Here is a 22,251-nt window from a genome sequence, read left to right on the forward strand (position 1 = left end):
CAATGATTAATGTATGTATGTTTTGACAGGATATAAAATATTACCCAGAGCACTCTGCTTTAATACATGTAGCCTTAATGTAACTAGAAAGACTATTAATACAGTATAATACCGGTATATAATTTAAAATAAAATGAAGAAATACATCTTCATTCCTTCCCATACCCACTAACATTTCCCTTAGTTTCAGATAACGTAAGCTAGCCAAACTGAGCCAAAGCTTCTGGCCTGGTTGCAAAGTAGTTGTAGAGTTTTTGACTGCATCAATAATAATGTATACGATGGGCTATTATATTAAATGTTCTAGCCTAAAAATGTTAGACGAGCTTTCTTCCAACTTACCTTCTCCATCACGACGTGTGTTCGCGCGATGTTGTTGGTTACCTAGTAACGAACGTACGGTGGCCGAGAATGTTCCGTCAACTTCCGTGTGTTTGTTTGCGCATCTATGTTGCCTAGTAACGAACGCAATCTGGCCGAGATACGCGCTGGCGGCAGGAAACTTCACTTTGTGTGCCTGCGCCTCGTATACAACGTTATATATAAAGCTTGCAGGACAACTTGGTTGGCATTGCCTTTTCAGCGTGAGAAATACACGGTGTAGCGTGTGAGCGTGTGAACTGGTTGAATTGTTATTGCGTGTGTCTCACGGCCAATGCGTGAGACTTGAGAACCAAAGTGATGAGCTTGTCTAAGAAAAATATCCATATTTAACACGTTACAAAGTAAAGTTCTTCCGGCCAAACGAATGTACGCAGTCTATTTGTGTCTAAAGGGCAACTTGCGCAACTTGTGACTTCAGAAGTAGTGTAGTGCGCACTGCGTCATGGCAGTATGTCGCATTACTCGCATAAGTTGCGCTTTACTTAAGTTGAATCCGTATGTTCGTTTGGCCGGAAGCTAGTTATTTTACTTTATAAAGTTTTAAATATGGATATTTTTCTTACACAAACTCATCGCTTTGCTTTAGAACAGGGATTCCCAAAGTGTGGTGCGCGCACCCCCAGGGGTACGCGAGCTACCACCAGGGGGTGCGCGAGAGGAAAAATGTAATGGCGGTCTGTTTTTTTAAGTGGGATTTTTCCACACAATTTTACCTTTGTAAATTCCTTTTCCTTTTATTTTAAATAAAAAAAACTATAATTTATTAGTTTTTTTGATAAAACAAATACATATGAAATGCACAACGACACACCTAAAGTCGCTCACGCACTCATATGAGACGCGCGCGCACACACACACACAAACTCTCCACGCACATACAAATATGAAACGCGAGCACACACACAAACTCGAGTCGCGCACATACACATACTCAATGTGACCCGAGCACACACGCACAATACCCTAAAGATGTGGAAAAGTCGATCAAAAGTGTGGTACATTTCTCCAGGCTCGATGCCAACAGCGCGCGATGCAGTATTTGCGGTAAAATAATTGCTGCAAAGACCGGTACCACGACAAATATGATGAAGCCCTTGACAGTGCATGGAGTAAACATAATAGCAGAAAGATTCTCCGTCTTCGACTGGTAAATGAAGATATACCTTGTTGATCACTCTGATAGTGTTTATATTGCAATAATGACCAACTGAATGTACACTGTCTGCCGTTCAAAAATGTGTTGGTTAGTCCGAATTTTTTTTCAGTAAGGATGCATTAAAGTGATCAAAAGTGACCTTAAAACATGTCACATGTGTAATGTTACAAAATATTTCGTTTTTAAATAAAACTAAATTACGCGGCTGAAAATAACCGTGCTTTCTGTTACTGAACGAGTCTGTCACTCGTCCTCTTAAAAGTGGAAGCTTGTGCGTAGCTTTGTTGCATTATATTGAAACTTTGTTGATGTTGTTATTGTCATGCGTGTTCTGGTTATTTGCGCATGATTAAACATGAGTCTTATATGGCGATAAAACAAAGCTTTGTTGCATTATTTTTTTGAAGTGGGGATTGGGGGTGCGCCAACCCGGTTGGGACATAGAAGGGGGTGTGTAGGAAAAAAAGTTTGGGAACAGCTGCTTTAGAAGGCCTTTATTAACCCCCCGGAGCCGCGTGGAGCACTTTACTATGAATGGATGCACTTTTTTGAGCATCAAACTGATGGTTGCAATCCACTGCCATTATAAAGCTTGGAAGAGCCATGACATGTTTAATATAACTCTGATTGTATTCGTCTGAAAGAAGAAAGTCATATACACCTAGAATGGCTTGAGGGCGAGTAAATCATGGGGTAATTGATTGAGGTTTGAGAGCTACATCAAATCTGCATAATTCACACCCACCCATTTAATTCTCTTACAGCACCTTGTGTTCCTCAAAATGTAACAACGAATCCGGTGTGTGACTCAAACGGACTGGTGGCGTCATGGTCACCATCTCTGGTGGCCGAGTCGTACTCGCTCACGGCCAACGGTGGAGACGGAGATGTGCGAACCTGCAGAAGCACCACGAACAACTGCTCCCTGCTTCACTTGCACTGCGGACAGATTTACAACGTTAGCATAACTGCTTCGGCTGGAAACTGCACCAGTTTGGCCAGTCAGCAGGTCACCTTCCATACTGGTGAGACCACACATTGGCTCTAAATGAAAAGCATAATGTTTTGGCGTGAAATCTGTGACATACTGTATTCCTTCTGGTCTATAGTGCCCTGTGAGCCACAGAACATGAGTGTAGCAGTGCAGTGTGACACCAGGACTGCCACACTCTCCTGGGGGGAGAGCCAAGGTGCGCTGAAGTACTTTACATGGGCCCAAACCATGGATGGGAACACACTTCACTGCGACACCACGGGCACTTCATGTAGCCTCCGAGGATTGACTTGTGGGACAATGTACAACTTCACAGCGCAGGCTTCAGATGGGACCTGTAACAGCTCCGTCACTGCGCCAATCCAGAGGGGAGCAGGTATATAACCAGATATGTCTGAGAATGTTTAGCTGTTTATCTCAAGAATATACAAATATAAAACAATCTTTATGTGTGTTTTAGTAGGATATTTACATTTCTACAAGAAATTATATTTTGCATAAGGAAAATTACATTTCCTTGCGTTCTTGTGATGATATTTTCAGTCAAGCACATCACCTGGGTTTTTTTTTTTTTTATATCATATTTCAATGTAACAATAATTGGTGTAATTATTTTAGTAATAAGTGCATGTTCAATGTACTTACAGTGTACTTGCCCACAAAAGTACTGAGTAATGTAAAGTAACTACATGGGTTAAGTTAAGGTTTAGGGTTAAAACTTAGTTATTACCCAGTTATGTTTCATTACTACAATAAGTACATAGTATGTTCATGCGAAACAGGACTGTGAAATAAAGTGCTACGTTTTCTTTACATATTTCGATTTAGCTTTATTTTTATTCCAGTTTTAGTCATTTTAGTACTTCAAGTTGAACGTACAACATTTCTCATTTTAGTTTGTCATCTAGTATTTATATTTCGGGGTTTATTTTAATGTAATAGTTTTGCTTTTAGTTATCAATAACAACACTTATTAATTAACCCTCTATTGAACTCTCCTGTAGTCCCGTGTCCTCCAGCCACCGTGCGGGTGAGAGCCCATCTGATGGGCGATGCCACTCTAATCAGGGTCTCCTGGAGTTTCGTGGACTGTCCTAACGTCACGTACCTGGTGCAGGTGACCGGCCAAATCCAAGACAACCCTCAGTCCAACATGGACGTGTCATCCTATTGGACAAACGGCAACTACTTTGAATTTCCTGTGCCCTGTAGCACCCCGTACAATGTGACGGTCCTTGCAAAAAACTCAGCTGGGGTCAGCAGACCATCTCAGGCTGTTACTGGTGTCACAGGTACCAGACGACAATTATTATAATTTTTTTACCTTTGTTAAAAAAGATTAAATGCATCTAAAAAGTATAAGGCAGATGGATAATGATGCCATATCAATAATTGTCAAGCCAAGATACTAAAGACAGTGTATAATAAATAATTGATATAAACTGATATAAAAACAGACCTTCTCTGGCAAAGAAAATGCAGCATTTCAAGATCACTTGTATAGAATATTTTCTTACTTGGTCTATTACTTTGTTTTCTCCTTCAGTGCCCTGTCCGCCGATGAACGTCACCTTCACGGGTGATAATTCCTCCGCCACAGTGGCCTGGGGGTCGTCAGTTCTTACCACAGGATACAAGGTTTACCAGCTGCGCTCTGATGGCCAGGTGCCTGTCTGTCTCACCTCAAACCTCAGCTGTCAGGTCTCGGGCCTGCTGGCCTCTAATGTGGCTGTGACAGCCTGGAACGGTGCCGGAGAGAGTCTTGCCTCTAGAGTTATTACTGGTAAGAAGAAGTACAAACATGTGGTTCATAACTAAGCCCTCGTTTAATGCACAGCTAGCTGTGGATTATCCCGCTTATACCATGGTCATTTGCCAGTATTGACAGGTTAAACCTGTTTGCAGTGCAATATATGACCGGAGAGGTAATGACTGTTATTATCGTCAGTTACGGTTAGTTAGATCTAACATTCTGCCCGATTTCAATTAGACACAGAAATAAAGTAGTGCGTAAGATTACATTTATTTGAATGAATGAATTATAGCATTTATTGGAATTAAATATTGAGTGAGAGAGAGATGCAGAGAGAGAGTGAGAGAGAGTGAGAGAGATGCGCGTGTGAATTAGCCGATCTCTGTCTGTTCAGCGTCTCTCTCTACAAACAATGAAGCTGTGAGTTTAATTACTTTAAAACCAGCTATTTTACTCCCTTGTTGCTGAGAAGTATAACGTATTCTCGATTCAGTAGCGAAGCTATTTATTACTATAAGTCACGGAGCAACGTTAATTTATCATCAATACATCATCGGAACAATGTTTTGAGGTGTGGTAACCGTAGTATAAGCTGATTAATTGACTCCGGTCTGATGAATTGTTAGTAAATAATGCAGGTGTACCTGAGGTGTAAAGGCCATGATGTGACCTCCTCGGGTGTGCATTTTTTTTCTAATAATTGAACTGCCTGTCGTCAATTATTCCTTACTTATTTCCAGGGGCGCCTTAAGATAACCAGAGGCCCCTGGGCTACAGCATTACAGTACGCCCCCTACCCCAGATCATTTTTTTTTAGCTTTCTGCCAATTATGTCAGAATTTATCTTGTCTGTACACCAGTTAATACAACACAGTGTGTATGCTTCATAAAAATATGGGTTATATACTGTATAGGTGAATATGCAAATTCACTCTTTGCCAGTAGGTGGCGCTTGTGGAACAGCAGGAGCAGGCTGCATAAACAAAGCAGCGCTGCACTTATAAACACTTCATCATTATAGGAATTATACAGAGTTAATATGAAAAGAAAATGCCATTTAGAAATTCCTGGCCAAAATGCGTGTACAGGAAGGCTATCGCTCCATGATATTAAACACCATAAATGAAAATATTCATTATTCAACAAGAGTAGATCAAAACAAACGGTTGTGATTCTTGAAAATGTACAGGTGTGCAAGTTTGTTTCTAGAATGCTGCTCTCACTGCTGCAAACTCCTGTTTATGCAAGTTATTAAAAATATAGGCCTCTCCCGAGTGTAGGCCCCTGGACTTCAGCCCATGGAAGCCTGTGCGTTAATGAATCCTTTCAGTCAATCAGAATTGAGTATTCAGACAGACCATGGTATAATTATTTTTAATGATTAAAATGAGCAAAATGTCAAATATTTTCTGTGGAAGCTGACCTTAACTGTTATTTAAACAATACATATTACTTTAAGTAAGTGCATATTTGACAGGTACATCTTTATTTAATCTTGCATATGCAAAATGAAATGATGTATTAACACAGATCTTTTACAGGCCAAACCTTAAACCGTCGGAAGAGAAATCTGAAATATGCGAGGATGACTGCAGCACTGACTCCTGGTGAGATGAACCACAGACACATTCACAGCTTATGCACAATAATTAAGAGCCGTCTGGATACACAGAGCAATATATATTTTATTATATAAAATATACAGTATGGTAACACTTTATTTTAGTGTCCATGTTACATGTAGGCTACTTTGTAGAACATTTTACATATTCTATAGTAATAACAGTAAATTATGCATAATTCCATGAAACTTACCCGAAATGAAACTCTATTCCTACATGTTGTACATGTTGTTAATTAATATTTCTCAGTACTTAAAAGTATAAATGTGTAATTACACCGTAGAATTACACAGGAACAAGGACACCTTAAAATAAAGTGTAACCAAATATATACATATAGGCTATACAAGACTTTAAACATTAGTTGAGGTTGAGAATTGATTTTCATAGAGTTTAAGGTGGGTGACTCTCACAAAAACATATTCAGGGCAAAAAATTATTAAGAAAATTTTCTCTGAAAATTCTCATAACTGTAATTGTCATGGCAGACATTCATTCAGTGTTTTTTAGCACTATCTTGTTGCAGTTTGGTATGGAAGCTTGTTTCCGCCACTGAATAATAAATAAATAATAATAATTGTGACTTTTTATCTCACAATTCTGACTTTTTTTCTCACAATTGCGATATCAAGTCAGAGTTGTGACTTTTTTTTCTCAGAATTGCGAGATATGAAGTCAGAATTGTGAGAAATGAAGTCAGAATTGTGAGAAATATAGTCGCAATTCTGAGAAATAAAGTCGCAATTGGGAAATATAAAGTCAGAATTGCATGATATAAAGTCGCAATTGCGTGTTATAAAGTCAGAATTGCATGATATAAAGTCGCAATTGCGTGTTATAAAGTCAGAATTGTGAGATATAAACTATTCTGTGGTAAAAAAATAACCTTTAATAAAAATAAAAATAACTTTTTTTCCCTTAGAATTGGACTTTATATCTGACAATTGTGAGTTTATATCTCACAATTCTGAGAAAAGATGTCAGAATTGCCAGATATAAACTCGCAATTATGTGTTAAAGTCATAATTGCGTGATATAAAGTCGCAATTGCGAGAAAAAAAGTCAGAATTCTGACTTTATAAGACGCAATTGCGACTTTATTTCACGCAATTCTGACTTTATAAGACGCAATTGCGACTTTATTTCACGCAATTCTGACTTTATATCTCGCAATTTTGACTCTATAACACGCAATTGCGACTTTATTTCACGCAATTCTGACTTTATATCTCGCAATTCTGACTTTATAAAACGCAATTGCGACTTTATTTCACGCAATTCTGACTTTATATCTCACAATTCTGAGAAATAAATTCAGAATTGCGAGATGTAAACTTGCAATTGTGAGATAAAAAGTCGCAATTATCTTTTAAAATGTTTTATTCTGTGGCGGAAACAAGCTTCCATAGTTTGGTGTAACAACAAAATGAACATTGATAACTGTGAACTGTTTTCCTAGTGGCTGGTTCAGACCATGTCACTCTTAGTTTAGAGGTTCATCTGGAAATGACCTCAGTGTTCCAGATTCTCTCCAAGCGGTTGGTCAAGAAATCTCATCTCTCAGTTTCCTTTAAATGTTGTGCCTTGGAGAGCCTTTGCTCTTTTACACAAGAAGAGGAAACAGTAAAAATCTTCAACTTTACTCCTGCATCTGACCTTTTCTGACTCCTGTTAGCTATCTGTCAGGTTTGAGCAGATGAAACACACATTTGGGACAGAATAGTAATGTCTGGATGTTTGTGATTTTCACATTAGATCCTCTTTATAGAATACTGTGATATAATGTTTAAAAAAATCACCATAAAGGCAGTACAACAAGTACAGTACACCCATGAATATAGATAGATAGATAGATAGATAGATAGACAGACAGACAGACAGACAGACAGACAGACAGACAGACAGACAGACAGACAGACAGACAGACAGACAGATAGATAGATAGATAGATAGATAGATAGATAGATAGATAGATAGATAGATAGATAGATAGATAGATAGATAGATAGATATTATTGTGTTGAAATGTTTCTTATAGCAAACTGAAGTCACATATTTAATCAGATGCTGTTGCCTTTACAGACCAGCTGTCCATCCCTGAGGTGAAGGTTGCTCATGTGACAGGACAGTCACTGCAGGTCGAGTGGTCTCAGGTGACAGGGGCGGATTCCTACACTCTGATCCTAACAGAGGACACCCCATCTCTGCCTGCGGAGGAGGTCCTGTCCGTGTACAACACTGAGATCGCTACAGTTACTGACCTAAAACCTGCAACACGTTACTGTGTCATCGTGTCTGCCAAACACGACAGCAACCAGAGCGCCTATTCCCAGCCTTTGTGTGTCACCACTGAGTGAACTGGCTTCCCTGCCGTGTGGACTGTACAGGAATGTAGAATCAAAACCAACAGAAGCGGCGTTCAGTTCTCATGAACTAGCATCTTCTCTTTCTTATGTTCCATGATCACTATGAAAAAGAAAACAAAATCAGCCTATTTGTCCTATCAGAAAATCTAAACAAATCATTGACTGATTGTCTCCTTAACTAATCCTTTCTAATTAACAAATTACAAAATTTCTGTGATGTAATATCTAATATATAACCATTTCTGTTGATTGAAAAGCAAAGAGAAGGTCACTTAAAATTAAGAATAGATGTGAAGAATACATTGATTGACCGTAGAAACGTTGTAACTCCTAGTTTTTTAAGAAAGTTTTGCATTTATCTTAAAAAGTACTTTTCTGTAACCAGATCACACAATGATTCAATCTTTATGTAGTTAGATCAAATAAATGGTTAATTTATCAAGCATTATTTTTAAACTATACATTGTATTTTCTATCTGATGTATACAACTTGCATAGCTTTGTTAACAATCTGCATAAGTACTTTTATACAAAAAGCCATATGAAAGAATAAAGTCTGTGAATCAAAACTTCAAACATTTTGGTTCAAATGAAGAGCCAAGCGATGTACTTCATCTTTTCTTTTAATCCCCCGATATAAAGAAACATGCTTTTCTTCTTCTAAAATCATGTTGCATGATTTTTCTATAACAATCTGAAATCAAGATATCACCCCATTCATGCCTTGATTCGATCATCGCCCCGGCGAAATTTTCGAGTATTTTGGATTTTTTGAAAAACCTACTTTAGCGAACTAGTCCTAGGTTTTTGGCCCGATCAGAACCAAACAAGTGCAGCAAGATTCTCTGTAGTCTTTGTCAATAATTATCAAAAACAAGTCGAAATTTCGATTCATTGTCTCTAAGGGCCGCCAAAATGTTACAATTTTTTACTTTTACTAAAATGACTATTACTTGTGAACAAAATAAGATATTTTCACCAAACTCGACACATATGATAGAGCTCATTCTGTGGTCGCGTGAAAAAGCATGTGGCGACTGGCCACTAGGTGACACTATAACAACAAAAAAAAAACCATTAACATGGCTGTAACTACACAACCCTAAGTCTGATATACTTAAAAATGCAGTGTCTTTGTCCAAAGTGCCATGATTGTCTATGAGGACATTAGCGCACCTCCAAAAAACATGACTGCCATCGGTCATTGAAGTTTGAGCACCTATTAGACAAGATTAACGGAGGCCTATCGGAAAGAAACCATATGTTTCACTCATGGCCCTATAGCCTACGCTGATTTCACGCAGCCGCCATTTTGAAATCGAAAGTGAGGCTCCGGTGGGAAGAACCCCGGAAGTAAAGATAAACAACAATGCCTTGGACTACCAACCTGAAGCTGCTGCCGCGATTTACACTATTGGATGTTAATATCCAATATAGGATATGTATATAGTTAATTCCTGCTTCTTTTTTTACTTTCTGAATTATATATAAAAAAATTATTTTATTTATAAATGAATTTCACTGTATAAGTGTCTAAAGTATGAAAGAAATGTATGTACAGTTTTAGAATAACTCATTTTATACATTAAACACAACAATACGCCATCGCATTCACGACTCTCCTATGATTAAAGGCGACACTTCCGGTTTTCTTCCCACCGGAGCCTCGCTTTTGATTTCAAAATAACGGCTGCGTGAAATCAGCGTATAGCGGTCTGTAAGAATTTGGAAAGAAATCGGCCACTAGGTGGCACTAACGAGTTTTACGCCTCTGAATCACGTGGTGTTTATTCATATCATAGATCTCCTCATACTGAACACATTTGCCTCAAGAACCAAATTGATTGCCTCAATCAAACTTACTTTTGCAAACTAGTCCTATAGTTTTTTTTTTTTTTCTTAAACTCAATAAAACCACTGTGGCATATTTCTTGGGACTCTCTGGGTCAATAATAAAATAAAATAAAAACTTTACCCTTTGGATAGCTATATCAGGGTCATTTAGAAAAAGCCTATAAATCCTTAACGAAAACTCTAAACTTCATGATATTAGCAGCACATGCGACATATGATTCTAAACAAGCATGCAAACTTCATTGAGAGGTGGCTCTATAACTGTTAAAAATAGTATTTTCCATCTATGATCTAAGTGGTTACATGCTTGCTAAATAAAACATAATATATTTGTATGCATGTGCTTAAAGGCCTGAAAGCGCTTGATCCAGTTAATTGCTGCTTGCAGCTATATTTAAATCAGTTGTATTAATTATCTGTGGGGAAGAAATCATGATGTTATCATCATTATCTAGCATACTATCTCAGTTTCATTTGTTCTCAATGAGTTGGTCATGGCCCAAAAATGTGTCGCAGTTTTTCCCAGCAAATGTGGACAGCTGGAGGAATGGCACAGTGTTGCCACAACTAAATTGGGTCATTTTTGTCACAGTGTTTGCTAGTCTATATACTTTTCTTCCAATTTAAGCAATATTCAATGAGTTGGTTTAAGGCTAGATTACACTACAAGACATACAATCTGAAAAGATAGAAAGGCTTACACTTGCCGTCTCTGTTAATATTTAAAAACTGTGCATCACAAAACACTCGCTATAAATATTGTTACCGTAAGCCTTTTCAATAAAACCTGGGAAAAAGGGATTCTACCGACTACTTGAAAACTGGAAAGGACCAGTAGTGTCTAGTACAGGCCTATTGCCCTAACGTCTAATCTGTGCAACATTATGAAAAGAATGGGGTTTTTTTTTAATGAAATGGATAAGATGGGTATTGGAAGGAAAATGGTTAACTGGATTCATATCAAGTCAGGGTGGGATCATCGTATTCCAAAAAATACTACAGTATATCAAAAACGGTACTCCTCAAGGTAGTGTAATGTAATGATTAATTATATTTTTCCCAGGTTGGAGCATGAGTTGAAAAGTCTCTGACTGCGGATGACGGAGAACTGCGGAAGAGAGGGAGGAATCTTTTGTGCAGAGTGTGATTAATGAGGTGTAACATTGGACTGAAAAATGTTGCTATATTATAACACGGGTTATATGTTTCTCAAAAAAGAGAGAATGTCTTAGTGTAAGATTACAGCTACAGTATACAAACCTTTAGAACAAGTGTGATACGATATTTTGGGGGTATGGCTAGACACAAAACTGACATTTGCAGTTCATATTCAGAAATTTGTTGATAAATGCAAAAAAGGAAATGCAAAAAATAAAATAAAAAATTACATCACAACATGTATTTCCATCAAGAGGTGCATGTATGTTTGGTCAAGATCTTGTCTAGACAATGCAAGAGTCCAGCACTCTGTAAAGTCTCCTCCAGCACATCCCACAGATTTACAATGAATTAAAGGTCTGAACTCAGAGGAGCATTCTTCATGCTCCTCCCAACCATTCTTACACAGTTTGAGCCTGATCAATCTTGACATTGTCCTCCTGGAATATGGCCATGATGTCGTGTCTTCCTACATGATAAGCTACACACTCTATCTATTAGGGTTAGAAAAACTGTTGCTGAACATATAACATACTAGAAACATAATCACTGCAATAATGATCCAATCGTAGACTCTTAAGCCTAGTTCACACTACACAACTTTAAACGTCGGCAGATCGCTGTGCTGTTCAGACTACATGACTTGCTCTGGAGTCTTGAAGTCGTTGTGGTGTTCACACTACGTGACACTACGTAAATCTTCTGCAACAGGGGGGTTACACACTACACGAACTGACAACAACTCTGTCACCCAACGACTCTATCAGGTCCCAAAACCACATTTTGTCACGAAAACATGCGCAAGAAGTGGAATGGGAAATGGTGTATTCCAATGGCGCATTGTCTATTTGAAAATGGATGGCGGGACAAAATCGGCGGTAAAAAAAAAAAAAAAATGATAGCATATATTAGGGGTTATAGTTGAACACCATCATTAGAACTCTATAACCGCCAAAACAGTGTTATTTGTTTTAAAATATTTCTTAGAAATATTTTTTTTTTTATCATAGAGAATGTTTAAATACTAATTAAAAACAATTGTTGACAGTCTGTGTTATTATTGGTCTACATCGTTTCCAACTCTATTTGATTTTTTGCCAAGTAGCCTACCCCTTGACCGACCGCCAATCATCTGAGATAAGCTATATGATATAGTGATGTGCCATCATTATGAGATTTATTAAACAAATGAAAAACATTTGGAATAATAAAAATTAGCAATAAACATTTGCAATAATAAACAATGTAGCCTATCATTACCGATAACTGATCGTTCAGTTTAATTACCCCTTGACTGGCCAAAACATGTTTGATAAAAGAAACATATAGGCTAGTGTGTATATATGATGTGTATTACATTTTAGCTCAGAAAAATATATTGTAATAAAAGATATGATCATAAGATGCGCAATATAGCCTATTGGGTTTTTACCACTTAATGAAGTTTTGTTTTGTAAATCGTCAGACATGATTTTTACCACTTCATTAAGTTTTGCTTTGTAGAAAGCATTTCTTTAAAGCGAATTTCGTTTTGTACAAATTGTATCTTAATTTTAATAAATGTTTCATCAACCAATTGCATGTAGGCTATTTATTAAATAAAAAGCAAATAATAATAATAATAACCGTGACATGCGGGCGCCGGCGCGTCGCGTTCACTTGCATTGCATTGTGAACTAGAGCGCATCTCATGGTAAATGAATGAAACTCAGCGTAGGCCTATGCCTCATACATTAGCATTAAATATCGTTGCTACATCCTTTCTTGAACAGACAAGGGCTTTCTTGCGCTTCTCATCAGTCCGACCGCAAAACAATCAGCGGATGGCGGGCGGGTGCGGCTTTGAAATTTGATTAAAAAACGTTGGTGCGGATGATGAGTTTTGTCATTTGACTCACGTCATAACCGTCACACCAATTCTGAAACCGGCACACCCCTAATATATATATATATATATATATATATACATACACATATAGCCTACATGTTGTTTGCACATGATCTGTTTAGAACCCCGAAAAAAAAGAAAAAAAGAATATGGCTGGATAAGCACGCGCGGGCAGCAGGGATTGTCTGTCAGAGAGAGTTGGAAGTGAGTAAAACATTATAATGAAAAATCAGCTGCCTGTTGTGGTTTGGCAACGATGGTTACAAATACAAAAGGCTTTTGTAATGTCATAACAAGCTGATCATTGGCTGTTGCTCGTCGCGACACGTGACACCACAGGCTATCGAGTCGGCCGACAGCTCTGGATATCTAGCATGCTAGATATTTTTCTGGGCTCGGCGACGCGTCTGCGAGGCGTCTGCGAGCGTCTTTGATGCGTTGTTGGCTCTTTCATACTAACAGATTGGCGAGCGTTCATCGCCCGCTAATCCCCCGCGATTTGCACGCGATAACACCCCGACCTGTCGGCGAGCTCAACGATTTGCAAATCGGGCTTAAATCGGGCTTAAAATCCTGTAGTGTGAACTTGGCTTTAAAGGACAAGTTCGGTATTTTACACTTAAAGCCCTGTTTTCAGATCGTTTCTGATGAAATAGAACGGTTAAGATTGAAATTTGAACACATGCTGCTGTCCCGAGAATTTTCGGTTTCTGTGGTAGCCGATCGAAAGCATGCAGAACCTCTTTAATCGCTCTCACGGTTCTTAATGTCATACACCGATCGGTCTGCACAGGGCCGCAATTAAGTATAACACACCTAATGACTTGTCATTGTCATTTAAATATCTATTTGTTTATATATATATATATATATATATATATATATATATATATATATATATAATACATATTATAATATATATATATAATACATGATTATTTAATTTGATTATTTTCCTTTTTTATTTAATTTTTCACTTTGACTAGGCCTACTAGCAATGTTAAAAATTTTTCCAATTATGTTAATTGTTAAACATTCTGTAGCCTATGTCATCTGATCATTAAATACATTAATTTATACATAATGTTTGTACACATAAATTCTGAATTAATTTGTAAAGTATCTCTGGTTTTATATAGGCCTATTATATCGGGTAAGTTATAAAAAGTCAGTGTGGGGGGAAATATGGCAAAATTGTAACACTTCATTTTATATATTAATAAAATGTAATTAAAGAGACACAATAAAAGAATAAACTATTATAATCTATCTATCTGCCAAAAATCATTCAACCTAATAACAATATAATTTATTCAATCTAAAATGATCCATCAATTCGTATAGTAGGCATATACACAATGATAAGAAGAACATGGGAAAAATAATGAACAAAAATCACAGAAATATCCAATGCAAACATGTCCAGTAACTCTAATCCGCCCAAAATAAACCTAACGTCATGACGCCCATTTTATTTTGCGTGATGATGTCATCGGCGCGCGTCCCAGCCGGATTGAGTATTTTTGGACAGGACAAACGGTGATGATTGTGTACAATATCACAGAGCTGTGTGCTAAAGTGTCCCGTTTCACCGCAAAACCGGACAAGTGATAAAGCACGCGAGGGGCGTGAGAGAGAAACGCGGGGAGTTAGTTGACATAGTCTGTGGGGAAGGTGAGTAGTTTGTTTATGTTGACTGAAGGCAGAAAGTTGAGCTAGCTAATAGGCTAACCTCTGTAGAAAATAATGAAAAAAGTGAAACAAAGTTAAACATCAACTAAATAAAGATCAAAATACCACTGCTACAATCACGAGGACACATTTCTTAACTTCATTCTGTTCTGTACGAAGTGTCAGTAAGTGTTTGTGTTTGCTTAAGCTTTTCATTTGTCAAATATCTGTTTACCAACTTATTGTTTTGTAAACATTAAAACTAGTGTGTGTCGAGAAACTTTATGAGTAAGTTTAATGAAGCTTTAAAGATTGTCTGTATATTGTTGGTTCACGGTTTAAAGTGGTGTCATTGGGATAAAGACTTGTAGGACAGCAGCAACACATGAGTTAGCCTAAGTGGGCCAGTTGTGTTTATGCTAACTAGGAAGACTGTTGAATAAAACCAAGACAGCAATAAAGCTGGAGGCAGGGAGTCTGCCAGAAGCTCAAGAGAGGTTTTCATTATTTAATAATACTTGTACTTGCAAAGTTCAGTAACACCAGTGAGAGAAATTGACAACCACAGCTGTGGGTCTCATTATAAGATTTAAAGACATCAGTTATCGTGGATATTTTAAACTTTAGTTTCCAGCTTTCATAAGGTGTCGCAGGATAAATTTGGGCAACTTATTAATTTTGAAATGACAGTAAAAGTGTCCCTGACTACCTTTAAAGTAACGTCACTAAGCACTCCTTTAAAAAACATACAAAAATAATTAATAATCTAACAGCATCCAGAGCATTGGATGCCCTATTATTATTTGAAGACAAATTATGTTGAACCCCTAAATTATTTAATTGTTGTTATCTATTTGCACATGGGTCAATCACAAATAAAGCTTCAAAAAAATATATTTGTTAAATATATGTAATGCATATTTTTGAGTCAAGAACAGTGGATTTAAACAAGTTTCAATTGTTAAATAAGCCTTTAAATAAATATATTCCTAATTTTATTTATTAGTCAAATCTTAGCAAAGTAACCCTTAGAGTCAGTCTCTACAGTACATAACACGTTATTGTTTTGTGGTTGTGTATTTAATTCATATTAATTTAAAATGATTGCATCCTAGTGACCAGGTATTTTGTATCTTTAGCAGCCGATTTTACTTTTAAAGACAGAATAATTACCAGTATCATGCAAGTATACCAGTAAAATGCATTCAGTACAATAACTATTCACAATCTAGTTTTCAGCCATTTGTTCACTTTCACCTATTAGGCAATTTTTTGGATTAAATCAAGAATTTGCATGGTTGCACCACCTGGTCCTGATGAATATAAGTTGAGTTGTGCCACTTCAGAATGACATTAATAACGCTGGAATATGCTGAATACTGAATTATCATTTCAATTACATATAAAACTTAAATAACGATAGTATTGTTTTAGTCAACAGTCTGTATTGTAAAGTAGTAAATTGATTAAAAACAGAAGAAATCACATGACACCACATTCAGAATGAAGGAACTGGAAAAGGCTACACTAGACAGATTGGTAGAATAGAACAGATTGATTAGAAACGCTGTAATCGATTGTGATTGAATAACAAAGTCATGTTTTATATTGATACAAAAAGAATAATCAGATTTAGTCAGTTGAACATTTTAAATTAAAATACGTCAAAATGTTTAAAACATTAAATGCATAGCAACCTTACCTATATCCCACCTCTATAGCAGCAAAAGTGTTTGCAAAAGCACATGAACAAGCACATCATACCTAACAATTTTTGTTTGTTTGTTGATGCGAGTACATAGTGCATAGTTAAAGACATTTGTGTTTCTTGATACGGTAGTGGCATCTGAAATTATTACAAAAAAAAAAACTTTGTAAAACATTTTTAATTTAAAAACTAATATTTTAAAACAATAATTACATTTTTATAATAATAGACAATCTTAGCGTGTATATATTATGTATTTAGCTTAAATATTGATTTTTTAAATTTATTTCATATAGGCACATTCAGTGCAGTTGAACCACCGACTTCCTGGTTGCACCAACGTGACTTCTGCATATAGTTTTACATTGAACAAGCTTCTACTTGGATGCCTGAATTAGCTTGCCTATGCTAGCATGTTCACACATACCATTTTTATATACAATAAAGAAGTTTATAATAAACATAATTTTCCTATTTTTTACATTGGTTGTACCACCTGACATGGAAAGTGTACCAACCTACCCATACATGAAAGTAGCTATTTTTATCAGTATTTGAGAGAGATCTACAAACCTTTTCTCTCTGCCATAAGGATCAGTTGGTCTCCTCTGGAGCATTATCATTATCCGCATTATCATACTGACTGTTATTTCACTTCATAATAAAAGACCCATGTTTGCAGTTGTGCCACCCTGACATCTGAGAACATACAAAGTCCCTGACAAAACTTTTTTAATGTTCTTAAAAGCTTTAAAGCTACTGATATTTATACAATTTGTTTATATAAAAGGTTTTAAACATAAAACGATGCCATAGTATTTTATTTTGAATTTCTTCTTAAGACACAATTTTAAATAATTTTCTTATTCTGTTCATTTGTGTGGCTGGTTGCGCCACCTGACATTTTGGGGGTTTGATTTCAAACTAAATAAGATTTATAGAATAAATTGATGCATGTCATGAATTTATCAAATTATTTTAAAAGGAAATGATGCACATGGGACACAAACCTATATTTACATAATGTCATTGACCAACATGCAGATGAAATTTATTTGGCCATGAACTAAAATATTTTTAAGATATTGTCAAGTAAAAAAGGTAAATAGCCTACTTCTAGAAAAGTTTTAAAAATGTGTCTTAAGATTCCTGTGCTGTCTCTGATCCTGTTTGTGTCTACAGGACATTATGTTAATAGCAGACTAGTCTACCAGCTGTTCAAACTACACACCTACTGGTCAATTTTGAAAATGTGTAGTTTTACACATCTCTGGAAAAGTGCTCTCTGTTTGCCACAAGAATGTTCCTATAAAGAGTTAGTTACGATTTAAATTAAAATATGACATTTAGAAGTTGATTAGAAATTCACTTATCATACAGCCTGCATGTTGATGAATCTAATCTCAGTTTTTCTCTCATTGTGTTGCAGTGGTTGAGACTGCTCTTTTTCATCTTGCTGCTGTCATCTTAAACAATGGAGGAGCCCCATGTTCACTGCATGTCCTGCATAAGCAGGCGATGCATGGTCAAACCTGAACCCGGCACCTCCTGTGACCTCATCACCTGCCCTCTTGTATGCGGTGCCATCTTCCACAGCTGCAAGGCTATTGAACACAAGCTGCTGTGCCCGCTTGAAAGGGTGCCATGTCTTAACCACAGCATTGGATGCCCTTTTACCCTGGCCCGTGGCCAGATGGCAGAGCACCTTGAGGTGTGTCCTGCAGGTGTGGTGTGCTGCACTATGGAGTGGAATAGGTGGCCTGTGAACTACGAGGATTATCGTTCGTATGAGCGACTGAGTCAAGAAGCAGATGAGGTGGAGCAGCTTGATATGGCGCTCGCCCTTCAGGACCAACGCACCATGTTAGCATCACTTAAACTCGTCTCTCTGGCTCCCACTAGTGGACCTGAGAAAAAGACTCAGGCAGTAGGACAACGTGAAAAGCCTGGTCTAGTCTCAGTTGCTCAGGCGGAGACCATTGAGATGGAGCCTACGGCTGGCTGTTCAAAAGACAAGATTTCCAATGGCATTAATGGTCTAAAAGAAGAACATTACGGGGAGCTCTACCAAACCACGGTTGAGACAACCAAAAGCCTGGCCGCAGCTCTTAACGTCCTGATCCACCTCAATTCTTCTGAAACAGACTGTACAACTACTAATGCGTCAGCTGCACTTCCAGAGCGCAATGGGGAACGGCATGAGAAGGTGAGGATGAGAGAAGATGCCGGGTTCAGTTGTGATAAAATAGCCAGCGGAGTCAACGGCCTAAAGGAGGATCTACAGCCTCAACAGCACCAAAAACTCATGGAACTTGGCAGGAGTTTGGCCTCTGCCCTCGGTGCATTAGGAGATGTTGTCAAAGGCACCGAGTCAATTAACGAGAATGGTAAGCAGTCAGAAACGTTGGAGTCTCCAGATGTTGATATGAAGGACGTTACATTGGAGGTAGATGGTGAGCCTGGGGCTGTTGGGGGATTTGATGGTGGAGAAGCCACTTTAGATGGTGTAGCTCATGAGGCAGCAGGTGAGTGTTGCCCAGTCATGTTAGGGGACATAGATAGGCAAGGTTTCTTTAATGGCTCTCATAGTATTCTAGATGACTTAATGGACTCGACCACAGAACACCATCAAAATCCAGAGTCCCGAGGTTCTCGGGAGTTTGTCGGTCCTTTAGTTCCTCATAGACCAGAGATCAGACATGACCAACACGCTTTCTTGATCCAGGAGGCCTCTGGATCACAAGCCCCATTGCTGCAGCAGCCTATACATGCTCAGACTTTGACCGTCCAGAGAGACAACGTGCTGCCTGTGATGGCATTAGACTTTGAAGATAGGGCTTTTGAGAGGAAACTCCAAAACCTTCAGTTGCTGCGCAATTTTATGCCACTTGCACTTAACGGACGGAAGGGGTCGTTTACCGAAGTGTTTCCCCATAGAAATCCACGTTGCAAAATGGAGGACAAAGCTGTGGACACATCAGATTTAGATCAGGAGCCAGTGGACGACCCCATGGGACTCGGCGAAATTGACTTTACGGCAGCAGCTCTCCTGTTCTGCCTGGAGGAGTCGCCACGAGCTCGGAGGATATCCGACACGGTCTATGCGTTTGGAGGAACACGTGTTGACTTCGGCACCCAGACGTTTAGTTTCCCTGCTGCCATCTTGGCAACAAGTACGATGGTGGGAGAGGTCGCGTCCGCTTCCGCCTGCGATCGAGCCGCACCTCGCCTTTCACAGCCAAGTCCGTTTTGCACTCTTCGGCTCGATCTGACGCTGGAGCAGCTTGTGCCTCGCCCCAGCTGGGCTCCCCGAGAGGGCTCCATGTTCACCTTCGAGTGCGGCCAGCTCTTCCGTCGAGAAGAGTTCCTCTCGCATTTCCGAAATGTTCATGGAGATATTCACTCTGGACTCAATGGCTGGATGGAGCACCGTTGCCCGTTAGCGTATTACGGCTGCACGTACTCTCAACGAAGACTCTCCCCATCCACTCAAGGGTCGAAGGTTGTTCATGACCGCCACCTCAGGTCATTTGGGGTGAAACCCATCTCAAAACCTGTAATAGTACCTAAGTGCGATCACCTTAGTGGATTGCCGTTTGAAGTACTTCAACATGTAGCCCGATTTCTTGATGGCTTTGGCCTGTGTCAGCTGTCAATGGTGTCTCGTACGATGAGGGATGTTTGTGCCAGTCTGCTGCAGAGCCGTGGCATGGTGGTGGTTCAGTGGGAAAAGAAGCAGTATTTGGATGGAAGACGATCCTGGCAGATAAAAGACAAGGTACAGTACGTCTGAACAGTGGCCACATGCTAATTATGTAAACAGTTTGCACTTACTTATTTCTGACTGTACTCCTTTTCCAAGCTCAGTGGAAGAAACAGTCTGAGCAGGTAACACGTTTTACCAAAGAATTGCTAAGTGGTTACGTAAGTAACTGTTTTGTTTTTCTGCAGGTTTGGCGGTTCAGCACAGCCTTTAGCCCGGTTAGCAGGTGGGAGTTTGCGGACATCACTAGCATGGCTGACCACCTGAAACGTTGCCCATACAATGAAGTCCTCCGCCAAGTGGAGGCGGTTCCTCTGCCCTGCATGTGCACGACCAGAGAGCTGACGCGCGACGGCAGATCGCTTCGGTCCGTTCTCAAGCCAGTGTCATAACACTACAGAATCCTAGTTTGCAAACATATCTAAAACACTACAATATCTAACCTCTTCAATCTACAGTATACTATCACTGTGTAAATAAAAAGGAAACAAAATATTTTTTGTTTGTTTTGATGTTAAGATTATTTTTTTATTAATATATGAAAGATCATTGTGGTCCGATGGTGTGTTTGATGCAATGGTTAATCTACTAAAATCATCTACTCCTCTGACACACACCCATGCTTTGTTATCTTAGACCAATGCTGAGGGAGGACTGGTTTAAGGGAGTGTATACATTGGGGGAAACAAGGGTTAATTCAGTGCCTCAACCTGTCGAATAGCACTTGATTTATTTGTCTTGACACAGCAAGGTAATCTCTGTAATCTTTGTAAAGATTATCAGATAATTACTTCTAGTTCCTGTCAATACACATCCACACTATAGGATATTTGCATGGTTTGGTTAAGATATCGTTTGAACAGGGCGCTTTCTTCGATTGTCTGTGATTATCTCTGGACGGATAAGTTCTGTTTTATGCTGACATTGCAGACAGGCTCAGTTCACCCTGATCTGGGAACAGCTGTCATGCTTAAGAATGCAAGGGCTTGAATCTATATTGGGGTTACAGAGTAAGAGAGCTGGTCTGCTGGTTTTTTTTATTTTTTATTTTTTTATATCACATTGTCACAGAAAAGAGGGTTTTCATTTACAGCAACTTTACCTTAAAGGCTCCAGAAATTGCACCAGTGGATATTAGTCAGAGTGAACTACAGTTGATTCAATGACTTTTGACACTCCTATGTACATGCATTCATACTAAAACACCTTGAACAATTTTAGTTCATTCTCCAGTACTATATCACTCAATATCAGCATGCCAGGTTAGCATGCCAAACATATATCAACATTTAGAGTCAATATTTGTACTGAAATGTGTGGCTGTCCGCGCTCTGACCCGCTGTATCCTCACTAACCTGGAGCATATAGACACTCTGCTATTGCGTTTCCCATTGAGTGAGTGAGGGAAAGCTTAGGGAACACTATATTTGAGTACAAAGAAGAGCTCTAACTAACATATATGTGATGTGTGACATATTATAACCTGTCTGCATTTAAATGTGTGCCGTGAGCATTTGTCAAGGCTAATATTTATAGGTGTGATCTGCAAGCTAATGAAACCACAGAAGTGTTTATTTTCATCTTTACCTATAGAAAGTTTATGGAAAGCTATGCAGCGTTTACATGTTAGGAGCTGTTTTAGGCTTCTCAACTTAAACGTCAGCCTAGGTTGTGTGGTCATATCTATGTAATCAAAATGAAGTGATTTCTTTTTTTTTTTTTTTTTTTTTTTTTTTTTTTTAATGCAGTCCATATATTGTATTACTGAAGCCATGTTATAGGTTGATTGTTTAAAATCTGAGGAGAAATTGCCAGTACAGCTGTTGGTTGGAATTGCATGTGGTTTTTGACTTATGAATTAAAAATATATATATATTTTATTATCTTTATTCTGGCTCAATGTCTTTTTATATTTTTTTAAATGTATGCTTACA

At 38.3% G+C, this 22,251-nt stretch overlaps 2 protein-coding genes across 2 annotated transcripts in view; both read left to right on the forward strand.

Annotated features, from left to right (window-relative positions):
• fndc7b (fibronectin type III domain containing 7b) overlaps nt 1–8,869 on the forward strand; it is a gene marked incomplete at its 5' end in the record, with an annotated part of 45,498 nt that extends 36,629 nt beyond the window's left edge. Inside the window, 6 exons of the mRNA XM_082144687.1 lie at nt 2,305–2,565; nt 2,650–2,910; nt 3,539–3,826; nt 4,081–4,317; nt 5,829–5,894; nt 7,992–8,869. Of these exons, the coding sequence (XP_082000813.1) occupies nt 2,305–2,565; nt 2,650–2,910; nt 3,539–3,826; nt 4,081–4,317; nt 5,829–5,894; nt 7,992–8,266 (1,388 nt within the window). The 3' untranslated portion in view covers nt 8,267–8,869. The remainder of the gene's footprint in view (nt 1–2,304; nt 2,566–2,649; nt 2,911–3,538; nt 3,827–4,080; nt 4,318–5,828; nt 5,895–7,991) is intronic.
• A 5,808-nt stretch (nt 8,870–14,677) lies between these two features.
• Nucleotides 14,678–22,206, forward strand: fbxo30b (F-box protein 30b). Its single transcript, XM_082145356.1, has 3 exons — nt 14,678–14,849; nt 17,984–20,332; nt 20,506–22,206. The coding sequence occupies exons 2-3, from the start codon at nt 18,029–18,031 to the stop codon at nt 20,707–20,709; spliced, it is 2,508 nt and encodes an 835-aa protein (XP_082001482.1). The 5' UTR covers nt 14,678–14,849; nt 17,984–18,028; the 3' UTR covers nt 20,710–22,206.
• The last annotated feature ends 45 nt before the right edge of the window (nt 22,207–22,251 follow it).

Source organism: Leuciscus leuciscus, assembly GCF_965113295.1.
Source record: "Leuciscus leuciscus genome assembly, chromosome: 18".
In the NCBI taxonomy this organism is placed as follows: Eukaryota; Metazoa; Chordata; class Actinopteri; order Cypriniformes; family Leuciscidae; genus Leuciscus; species Leuciscus leuciscus.